Source organism: Liolophura sinensis, chromosome 6 (assembly GCF_032854445.1).
Source record: "Liolophura sinensis isolate JHLJ2023 chromosome 6, CUHK_Ljap_v2, whole genome shotgun sequence".
NCBI classification, from domain to species: Eukaryota; Metazoa; Mollusca; class Polyplacophora; order Chitonida; family Chitonidae; genus Liolophura; species Liolophura sinensis.
The window spans coordinates 51,814,131-51,825,848 of NC_088300.1; the positions used below are offsets into that span (position 1 = coordinate 51,814,131).

The window sequence follows — 11,718 nt, forward strand, 5'->3', positions numbered from 1 at the left end:
GCCTTGGTTATTAAAATATTGATTAAAACTTTTTGGGGAGATTAGTCTTTAGCCAGCTCTGCTCTTCCGTTTCAAACTCTTCCAGTCTTTGAGAGCCTCCATTGCAGCCAATCTTCCCGGTGAGCCTAGAACACCTCCCCCTTGAGGACACAAGAAAATTGATAACACAATGAAAAGACCTATGAAAGTGTTGACAACATGGATCTGAAAACACAACTCAAAAAGATAAGGTCTCTCCATTTACAGTGAAATACTGAAGATACCTAAAACACTATGCCAAATATGTGCCTCCAGATGGGTTTAGAGAAGAATTTTTGGTAAATCGGCCCAATTTTCTGTTACAAGATCATAACTAGTATACTATAGAGAATAATACAATGACAGTTCAGGTGGCACAGTGGGTACTTCTAATCCTCTTTTTTTTTTTTATATTGGGCTGGCGGAGTATCAGAGCCAGAGGCAACCAACGGTAAACCATACACTGATTCACACCATGTGTAATTAGTTCTTTCTTAACAATGGCTGTAGTCCAACACTGGTGTTAACGTTGGCTGTTTCCTGTCAGCTTGCAAGCGCACAGAACATCTCTAGTATATTCCACCTGGTAAGGATACGAGACCCAAGCTCACCTCACAGTCATCGCTAAAGCAGCAGCCATGTTCAGGCCTCTCCATAAAAGTCGGCAGCCAGTGGTTTATGTACGCCTGTTTTTGGTCGTACCGCCGGGTGTATTGGGCAAAGTTTCAACCGACCAAATACTATACCTATAAGCAATCTGTTACCCTTATCTTTATTGACAACTCATCGTTAGACAAATGCTGGTCTTAATTAGTTGGAATTCTGGAAGTAATTCCCGCTAGACTTACTTCTGTGCATGTGTACACATATTGTGTTCCCGTTGCCAGGGAGTACAAAAATATAAGAGTTGCGCTGATTGGCTACATAATGGTTGACAAACCAATCAGGGAAGACAACACATACTGGCTACACTACGACTTCCATCGTCGTAAGTGTATACAATATGAAGCCAACTTCACATCAAATTACATTTTGATGCTTCTAAAAGAAGGAGGAGTCAACAACCAATAACTAGACCAATACAGTTGCCATCATTTCCATGTTAGGATATACAGTGAAAATTTATTTTGAACCAAGTCACACTTTGTTAGAACATTAAAAACTGCATGTTACAAGGAGTAATGCAAGTACAAGAATTGAGGTTTGTATTGCAGAATTGGGTTTATTTCAGCAATGAGTTCAGTTTTTAGCTACTACATTACTTTTACTACAAAAAGCGAATGGAATATACCTGGGATGTTGTGTGTGTGGGCGAGCTGAGAGGTAAGAGCACTTTTGGGCTGCAGCCATTGTTTAGAAAGCACTTATTGGACATGGCGTGAATGGTTTACCATTGGTTGCGGACAGTCCAATATAAAGACAGGTGTTGAAAAAGCCACCTGGGGTTAGATGAGCCCAACTTCCAATCAGGCAGTGAGAGGAGAACAGTAGTTACACAGTACAGGTATTGACTGATACAGCTGACTGTAGCTGATACCATACCTGGATCTGGATGGCCTGGACTCTCCTGCCACACAGGTAAAGGCCTGTGAGAAGGCACTGGTAGTTACATAGTACAAGTACTGACTGATACAACTGACAATGTGGCTGATACCATACCTGGATGTGCTCGAATGCCACAAAGGTAGAGGCCTGTGAGAGGGTACTGGTAGTTACACAGTACAGATACTGACCGATACAACTGACAATGTAACTGATACCGGTACCATACCGAGATACGTGGGAAGGCCTGCCACCAACCTACGGATGGTTGTGGGTTTGCCGCGGGCTCTCCCACCATAATGCTGGTTGCCGTCATATAAGTGAAATATTCTTGAGTATGGTGTAAAACACCAATCAAATAAATCAATAAATAAATAAACCATACTGGGATGGGCCCCACTGCCACACAGGTAGAGGCCTGTGAGAGGGAAGTGGTAGTTACACAGTACAGGTACTGACTGATACAACGGACAAAGTAGTCAATACCATACCTGGATGAGCCCCACTGCCACACAGGTAGAGGTCTTTGAGAGGGCAGCGGTAATTACACAGTACAGGTACTGACTGATACAACGGACAAAGTAGTCAATACCATACCTGGATGAGCCCCACTACCACACAGGTAGAGGCCTTTGAGAGGGCAGCGGTAATTACACAGTACAGGTGTCGGCCTAGACTGATATAACTGATCCAGTGACAGTGCTCCATGGAAAATATTCTGGAATCAACACGGAATTTGCAATATGACCATAATACAGTACGATGTTATACAGGTATATGCCCTACATATTAGGCTTCATGCTGAAAACCAGATCTCACTGACTCGGTTACATATGGAGGTTTGTCAGGTACTGGTTCCTGGCAATTTAAATCAGCTTTCCCAGTTTCCTTTATTCATAAACTCGACCACGATCACAGAAAACAAATATTTTTTATCAATATTAAATCTTTACTTTCCAGAAAAATTAGATTTCTGCTGTCGGCTAAAAATGTCTGATTTGAAGTAAAAGTTTATCAGCCAACATTCATCATCATATATAATTTTGTTCACACAACTCCTTTCTTTTCTACACTTTTTCCACTTAATACCTTATGACAGGTCAGACCTACCCCTCCAGTGATGCCAAATGTTCTCTCCAGATCCGGTGGAGTCAGGACGTCTCTGCCCACCACACTCTCCATGAAACCTGGGGCATACTGCTCTATACAGGAAAACACTGGGGAAGGACATTAATTGTTAAAATAGACATCAGTCAACATGATCCAACTTAAAAAGAACAGGAGGTGCATATACTAAGTCAATTTGCAACTGTACAGTACAATGTATTTACCATGGCAGGCAATGTGTTGATTGATTGGTGTTGAATGCTGAGCTCATGAATTTCTTACCTAACTGAGAACAGTCAAGTTTATGGGTGAAGGATTGGTATGATTGGTAGTTACCTATATGCCAGACTCTGTATACATTTGTGCAAACTTGTTTCTGCTAATTTATAAGTTCCTGAATCATAAGAGTTGTGCAAAGAAAACTCTCATAAAAAGACAGCCATAAAAATGTAATAGACTTCTGGGAACACCATTGCTATGGTACAGATAGTACAGATAAAAGATACATATATATTGTACATTTTTTCAGCCAATTACATGTACAATTAAGTTGGAGAACCAGTTTAGCTTAACTATTAAAAAAAAAAAAGAGTATACCTGGGAAAAGTAGTCTTTGAAAGAATGAAGGATGATTCCCTTGATATGTACCATGTTTTTGTGAAGCTGTCTTACCAGTGTCAGCATATCTATTCTTGGCTGCCTCATCCCATTCCCCATCAGCCAGTTTGTAAGGTGTATACTGAGTGAAGAGTAGCACCACATGGCCACCAGGGGGAGCTATGGTCGGGTCAAGGCTGGATGGAATTACCATTTCAATCATCGGTCTACAGAACAGAAAAGAATAAATTCTAAAAAACAGCGCTCAAAGTTACTTTACATGTGAATCAAAGACTAACAGGTTTAGAGATGATAGTACAAGGGACACAGAGCAGCTCATTTACAATTCCAGTAACTATGATAACTTAAGTGTACTTTCACTTAATTACTTGTCATTTATTTGATGTAGGTCAGGTTTATGGACAAAACCCATAAAATGCATGCAGCTGGACATGTCCAGTATTAACCTGCATCAGAGCTCACCACAGAAGCTTAGGATCTGAACACCAAGGACTTGTGACCCCTTCAATGGTCTAATGATAGAGTGTCTGCATTGAAGTCGAGAGAGCTGGGATCAAACCTAGGTTGGGTTATACCAAAGACTTTAAAAATGGTATTTATTGCCGCCTCACTTGGTGCTCAGCACTGTGACATTAGAGCATGGAAACAGAACTGGTTGGCCTGATGTGAGAATAAAGTGACTGAGTGGGGTCTTTTGTCATGGGGACATGTCTTGTGTCTTCAGCATGATACTTCAGTGGTGGCAGTACTTTGGCGGCATGGACTCGCTCTGCCTCAAGAAGACACAGTATATCTACACACAACTAATGATGCCTCGTGGTCATATGATTGAAAAATTGATTTGTATGACGTTAAACCCCAAGCATTCATTCATACGTTCCAAGCCTTCAGGGGCAAGGCCTAGTCATTCTCAGTCAGTTCTTGAGAACAACGGAATAAGCGAGGCAAGAACCAGGTGACCATACAAGAAACACAGAACAGCTCACTTGCTGGATGCTCTCCCCATCTGAGCATCTAAGTAAGCCTGGTGAATGAGCTCTGTGTCCTCGCAGTTGATGTGGATGGTGGACTGGTGGTGTGGCATGGCCGTCTTCTCATCAATGTTAGGGTCAGCCAGGAAGTTGGGTAGCTTATTCACAGCAACTGCTCAGGTGCGAGACAATGTGTAATGACTTGTAAACATTTAAACACATACTTGGCCAATCTGGTTCCATAGTCATACAACTCTCATCCATTTTCTGCATGACTGCAGAATTTATTTTTGAGTACAACATTAAAATTGAGTTAATATTTTGGCAAAATACCAAGAAAATAACTGAAGAGCTTATGATTTGTCACAGTAAAGAAGTTTATGATTTGTTACAGTAAAGAAGTTTATGATTTGTCACAGTAAAGAAGTTTATGATTTGTTACAGTAAAGAAGTTTATGATTTGTTACAGTAAAGAAGTTTATGATTTGTTACAGTAAAGAAGTTTATGATTTGTTACAGTAAAGAAGTTTCTTGGCCTAAAAACAGCGTGCGATGGGTAACTGATGTGATGTATAACTCCAGTAAAATCTATTTTATGTGGCTAAAAAGAAACTTAGTTTATTCCACGTACCAACAATGAACAAAACAAGATAGTGACCAATGTTAAATTTTCATAGACTGACGTTACCATTTATCTTCGTCACAGGTGATGTGTAATCTATTGTTGAGACTTCAGCCGTCAGGTTTTCTGGAAGTGCTCCCTAGGTAAAATGAAAGTAAAGAGTACACATATTTAATAATATTCGTATATATCTGCATGCAGATGATTTTGTGTCATGCACACTGTGTAAAGAAAAATGTGTATGAATTGAAAGGGAGAAATTATGACACTGTACAACATGACTCTTAATCCCAGCATTTCAGTAAAGTACATAGCTTTAATGTACATTGATTTACTCCCAATAATAATCAATATGAACAAACAAGTATATATTTTTAAGCCATTTCTCTCCTGATACAACATGCCAACAAGAGGACCTAAGAACTCTAGGATTCTCTATGCTTGGATTTAAAAGTAAAATTTATAGCTAACAATAAAAAGTCATTTTTGTTATCAATTTTACATTTTTTTTGAGTAGGTTTATTTTGAGCACTACTTCACAGTTCCCTAGTATTTTGAAGTCATTACAGTATTTTATCCCTGCATAACTACATGTACATGTATTTTGTCTAAGTTTATAATTTTGTCTGCAGTCGAAATGATTTGTAAAAGTAAATCCAGATACAGTATACTCTCCAAAGAGGGGCATATAATGTAGATATGTACCATGGGCAGAAGGTCAAGGAAGGTCACTTTAGGTGTGGCATTTGACAGTACAATCTTAGCATTGATTTCCATTCCATTATCCAGGAGGACACCAGTTACTTCTCCTTGTCCATTTATTATAATCTCTAATACAGCCTGAAAATGAAAGCCATCTCTGTAGATAACAGTAAAATAACACAAAGCAGCTTTAAAGAGAAAGATATCTTTGAAATGAATAATTTATACCAACGTCATTAATATTTGAAAATATTCCAGTGACACTCATTAAGTAATTAATTGACATTTAAGGGAGCAAATTGATCCCTATATTTCAGGCTCTGTAATTAAGACCCTCTTGACAAAAACATACGACATGCGCAAAATTAGTTATGATCACTCTTAATACCAATATTATCATCTTTAATATCAACATGACATCTGTGTGGAACTGTGTTAATGTACATGTAGGTAATGTCATTAACAGAACACAACTGTCAATCAGAATAATCTGACCAACTGCACCTGTCACTCAAAACACCATATCAGCCAATTAGAATACTTGCCATTTGTTGACGCTACCATAGTGCCTGTCAAACAAACAGGCTTGAATAGAAACATGCTTGGCAGGTGTGGCCATCATTGGTGTGTCAATCAGTCAGTTCACAGCAATTCGATTTTTTACCGTTACATGGTACTATTGTGGACAAACTTGAATACCTTCTCAGTGAATATGCTGGCCCCGTGGTCCTCAGCACAGGATGCTATGGCCTGAGACACTGCACCCATCCCTCCTTCCACATAGCCCCAGGCTCCAGCCACTCCCTCTAACCCACCCATCACATGGTGCAACAACACATACCTGAGAGGGACAAAACATCAAAGCCAGAGGGTAAAAATTCAAAAAAAAAATCAAAAATATAATCATTTAAATTATAGGGTATTTACATTTTACAACTTTCTTTCGAATATATTATGTCAACATAATATCAATCTAGATCTACTATCATAAACGTGACAAAATGCTTAAAATTCTGCAATTTTTAGGGTTTAAAATAGATGCCAATTTTAAAAAAAAGTTAACAAAGCCCTCACCCACTGCCTGGCATCTTAGGGCTCATCATAGCACCAATAACGGAGTCAGTCGCTAAAGTTGCCTTAAGAGGTTCAGAATCAAACCATTTGTCCAATATCTGTCAGTATGTAGAAAAACATGCAATGTGTTATTTTCAGAACATCAATACTACATGTCATATAGAGCCTATGCTTTAAATAAAATAAAATTTATTTTATATATTAATTTATGCAATGTTAAAATTGAGTTCTAACATATTTTTTTAATTATCAAATAACTCTTACTCGATGATGATACTACTCTTACTTAAGATGATATATTTCAAAGAAATTATGTTTTACCAAACATCCATATTTGATGCACCTTAATTGCTGGAGATGTCAGAAGTTCATAAAAACTAGGGATCTCATCATCAAGAGCTTTACCTGGGAAGATATGAAGAACATTTGAAGAAAGGTCAAAATCAAATTACATATAACCTACCAATATATGTATTTACAAAATAACTAAGCACCAAAAACAAAGTGAGTACTTATATTTATATACTTATTGGATTGGAAATTTACGCCTTGCTCAAAAATGTTTCACTTATATGGCTGTGGCCAGCATTATGGTATGAGGACTGAATACTTGTAAATAAATGTTTAATTAATCACACTGAGGGGAAATAACCCAAAAGCACACGAGATCATTATCTCCCCTTGTTTTAAAATGTGAAAGTCTGAATAGTGAATTATGAAAATTTTTTGCTTAAATCATTTCATATTATGTTATCCGATGTGCTGCACCAGAAGGAAGCCTAATTATAAATCTTTTACTGCAAAGAACAAAGGTCACCCTCTTACCAGCATATAAGAGCGGTTTGATGGCAGAGACAAGCTTGAGCTTCTCTCGAAGGCCCTGAGACTTGAGCAGACTGGTAAGATGGGGCGGGGGATGATCAAGCAGGGGATCTATGGCATCAACTATCCTCCCCAACTGCGCTTCATAGGCAGAAAATGCCTGTAAAGAATAATAAAATAACAAAAAAAAATAATTGTTTGTCAAAAAGACTTGGTCTGCAGTTGTATGTTTTGTGTGAGATGTGTACAGTGACTAGAATGATGTTGTATGTTGGAAAGCCAACCAATGCATTCCAATAAACATCATCATAATTGCAGTAGTATATATTTAAACTTGCACCATTTCACACTTCAGCTTTGTATACACTACGTATTTGTGCCTAACCAGAAACCATGCTCAAATTCACAACATCTGTATCATCCCAGCATAAAGTGATGTCATATGTTTGAAACTAAGTGGCCCATGTTAAAAGTTAGTAAGGATGTAAACAATTTGATTGTGTCTGACCAACCAATGGACAGGCTACCAATGGACAGGCAACCAATGCCCAGATAAATTCTGTGTTCTTTACTGGAGCACAGTTCACTGTTAATTCAAACCTGAGCATCCTTTGTAGAGAACTGAGCAATCTGATTGGCTGTTTTTTCTTGGTCCCTGTATATAGTGAGTGAGCGGGCAGTGCCATCCTTCCCAGCAGGCTCTATTAGCGGGGTATACGAGGAGGGGTCACGCAGGTAAACCTTCAGTCCATACTTCTGAAAACAAAATATCAGCTCAAGTTTGCAGGTTTCCAAAATAACATTGCCTCTACTTGTATTTACTAAGTTTCAAATTTAAAGGAGTGCTGAATATTTATGACAGAATTTAAAGTCTATATTTGTTCTGACATCAAGCAAACAAATATCCATGTGTAATTGTGAAACAAAAACTAAATGTATCTCTGACAATAATGCTGATACACAAACACACAGATTAACTAACTGCTAGCCTATATGTATTTCAAGTTGCATGGTAAGTATTTCACTCACTTTTAATTCCAGATCTGATATTATCTGAGGCCTCAACAAACTTAAAAGATACGATGCTCTGGAGAATTTATATCCTAAAATGAAAAAAATCAAAAATACTCTTGACACACAGCTGATTAGATTAAAAAGGAAATTGCAAATTCTAATTAATATCATAAAAAGCCTGACTCTTGCAGACTGAACTGTCTATGCATCCTCAGTTCAGACCTCAAGGTTGTGAGGAATGAGGTTATGGGTCCTACCACAGCCTTATGATGCAAAACACCCATAAAATTAATCATAAATGAAAAATCAATACATCATTCAATATAGAAGTATATCATCAGCAATTAACTGTGACAACGCATGTAATACTGATATTTCTGTGGTCCAGCCAAGTCAGATGATTAGCCTGTATTTCTTTCTTCAGCACTTACATGTAACAAAAAGAAACATATCAATCATGAAGGAAATCAATTAAGCTAGGCCCAGTGGATTGAATGGATATTAATCAGGATGGCTGTCAGGTATCTGCGCTCATTAACCCGACTACAGTACTTTTAACCAAATATTCATAAATACTGCTTTAAATAGCAATCAAATAAATACATAAATATGAATAAATGTAACCTGGAGTGATTTTCTGTGTGACAGCTGTACATATTAATTATATGTGATGACATACATGACTTCAAATCTGCATCAGGGTTGTAATTTGCCTTCGCTTCATAGTCAATTTTCAACTCAATACAAAGTGGACAGCCACAGATAAATTTAAAATTGCTGAAGGCAGAGTTTTTCTGGTGATCACCTGGAACAATTTCCTCCGTGACAGCAGCTCCACCTATCACGTAACGTCTCTCCAACACACACACATCTAAACCAGCCTTCTGCAGGTACGCAGCCTGAGGAGGTGAATAAAAGAATGGTTTAATGGCTTGATGCCACATCAGCAGTAATGCAGCCATATACCTTGGAAAACAAAATTTGTTTGTTTGGGTCATTTCCTACATAATTTCGGTCCTGTCACGTAACTGTCTCTTTGTAGCCGGCCAGTTGTAATGCCTCCACATTTATAGTGCTGCCTCACTACTATGCTTAAGACACCAGACACGACACACCACCCGGTCACATGACCTATTCCTTTTCTGCTGTGCACCAAATGAAGTGGTGCTAAGATTACTGATTTTATTGTCTTTAAGTATGACTTTATTCAGGATGGAACTCCTGACCTACTGTTTATGAAGAAGATGCTCTAAGCACTACCTTCAAGTTCAGAAGTTATTCATCTCCTATACTTACACACACCAGTCCATTGTGTCCTAAAAAAAGGAATACATATACATGTAAAGAACAAAAGAAACTGCAAAATAGCAAATTACATCCTTTTAACATTTCAGTTATTAAAACTGAAAATATCTACCAATATTACGAGTTACATGGAAATGCATTTATCTTCACCTGAGTTTTGAACCAGCAGAAAACTTTTGGCTTTATATAATATGTTGAAATGTTACATTCATATTTACAAGTATGATTTATTTATTTATTGAGATTTAAATGTACTGCAAAACCGACTTTAGTCCCCCTGCTCTCGGCAGGCCTATTGATTTATTTATCTGACTGTTCCTTGATGCCATACTCCTGTCAGTATTAGCCAGTCTTGAATGGCTTTGGGTCCATATAATTACAATTAAACATAAAACATTACATGAACATTGTACGTATGAGCTATTTGCTCACACAGCTGCCATACCTGAGCCGATAACAACAGCATCATAGGAAGACTTGGGCTCAGCTGGGTTGGTGTAAGCATTGCTGCTACACTGTGTGTGAGCGGGCAAGGGTCTCGCACAGGGATGAAGCACTCTGGAATGCCTCAACAGTGATTGCATCATGTATAGTTTCTCTGAAAATAATACTGACATTGAGGTTGACAGGTTGAACTTCATCTGATAAACTGCTGGTATAATTAAAGGAGAAGGTGCCAGGGAAGTTTACTAATAATCTACAGCGATACCACAGTTTGGAAATTTCAACTACTTTCCTGACATATGTTCATACTCACTACATAAGTTTTCCTCCAACTCTGTCCACCCTACTGGTTTACTTTTCCTTAAATTGTGGGTATCACAGTTACATAATTCAACCATTTCGCAGTTTCTTGAAATTTGTTGCTGACACTTTTAGAATTGTCCTACAATTTTTTCATTTTAATATGAAGTAAATATGATAAACATTAAACGATGTTTATCTATTTAAATACATGGTATCCGCCGTTATAACAAGAAAAACCATATAGGCCCTATTTTAATATAGGCTAAACCAAAACATAATAAATTTATAGCAATTAAGAAATAAATAAATAAATAAATAAATAGTACTGCTTCATTCTGAACAGTTATTGAACCATAACGATATCCTACTTCCACAGCTGAACCGTGGAGCTATAGGCCTATATACCTCTATTGTTGGAACGTGTTTATTTTTGTTCCCCTTTGTATGTTGTTGTTGTCGTTATTAAAATAGAATGTGAAAAAAAAGACCACCGTGGGATGACAGGTTTTCATAATTCATGTAAAATTCAGGTCACACCTTCACACCTTTGTGGAGAATGTTGCGTCAACTAACATCTGGGATGATCACCATGCCTGCAAAGTTTTTAGACGGAGTAGCCTGTCGCCTACGGTACACACCTTACAGACCTCGTGAAAACCATAATCAGTGTAAATAAGACCACGTGACCCTATCAAAGTCATCAGAACTTAAAATGAGAAACCTCACACACAAAATGAGATACATTTTCATTTTTTTAATTATTAAAAAAGATATATTTTGACAAGCATGATATCGGGGCTCTGTACGATATACTATAAATACAATTCATTATGTAAGATTCCAAGAGAACCGTGCAAATATTTTTAACACAGTGAAGAATTAAGAACCGGTACTTTTAAAACCTGTTGAGTGGAAGCTGTAAGCTTGTAAATAAAGTTGTAAGAAAAAAAATGACTCACTCAGGGCTACGGTATAAGGGAAATAACTCGTGCCCACAAACAAAGTCAATGTGGAGTCACATGATTTCGGCCATTGAATGCTGTAACATCGATCAAGGAAAATGGGAGCCGTACTGCCATTAATTGTTCTGACCGGATTTTGGGGAGTTATCGGAGTAATTCTTCCGATTCTAGTCGGTTTTTGTATGAGAAATTCACCAAACAAAGGGTAAGTACC

General features: G+C 37.8%; 1 protein-coding gene across 1 annotated transcript; it reads right to left on the reverse strand.

Annotated features, from left to right (window-relative positions):
- Positions 1 to 2: 2 nt before the first annotated feature.
- LOC135466595 (pyridine nucleotide-disulfide oxidoreductase domain-containing protein 2-like) lies at positions 3 to 11,163 on the reverse strand. Its single transcript, XM_064744168.1, has 17 exons — positions 11,088 to 11,163; positions 10,241 to 10,393; positions 9,787 to 9,806; positions 9,296 to 9,389; positions 8,506 to 8,579; positions 8,077 to 8,232; positions 7,480 to 7,636; positions 6,998 to 7,059; positions 6,655 to 6,752; positions 6,280 to 6,421; positions 5,584 to 5,718; positions 4,945 to 5,017; positions 4,272 to 4,428; positions 3,340 to 3,491; positions 2,671 to 2,777; positions 2,158 to 2,278; positions 3 to 140 (listed from the first exon to the last, which is right to left on the reverse strand). Exons 2-17 carry the CDS (start codon positions 10,380 to 10,382, stop codon positions 49 to 51), a joined length of 1,782 nt encoding a protein of 593 aa, XP_064600238.1. The 5' UTR covers positions 10,383 to 10,393; positions 11,088 to 11,163; the 3' UTR covers positions 3 to 48.
- Between the last annotated feature and the right edge of the window lie 555 nt (positions 11,164 to 11,718).

What these genes read in the sequence shown, in the direction of transcription:
- LOC135466595 (XM_064744168.1), bottom strand. Translation starts at nt 10,382, where the DNA reads ATGATGCAATCACTGTTGAGGCATTCCAGAGTGCTTCATCCCTGTGCG. An exon ending in TGACATCTCCAGCAATTAAG is followed by an intron (nt 6,753 to 6,997) that starts GTGCATCAAATA and finishes ACATACTGACAG; the next exon opens with ATATTGGACAAATGGTTTGA. An exon ending in TGGTAGTGGGGCTCATCCAG is followed by an intron (nt 141 to 2,157) that starts GTATGGTATTGA and finishes TGTGTCCTCAAG; the next exon opens with GGGGAGGTGTTCTAGGCTCA.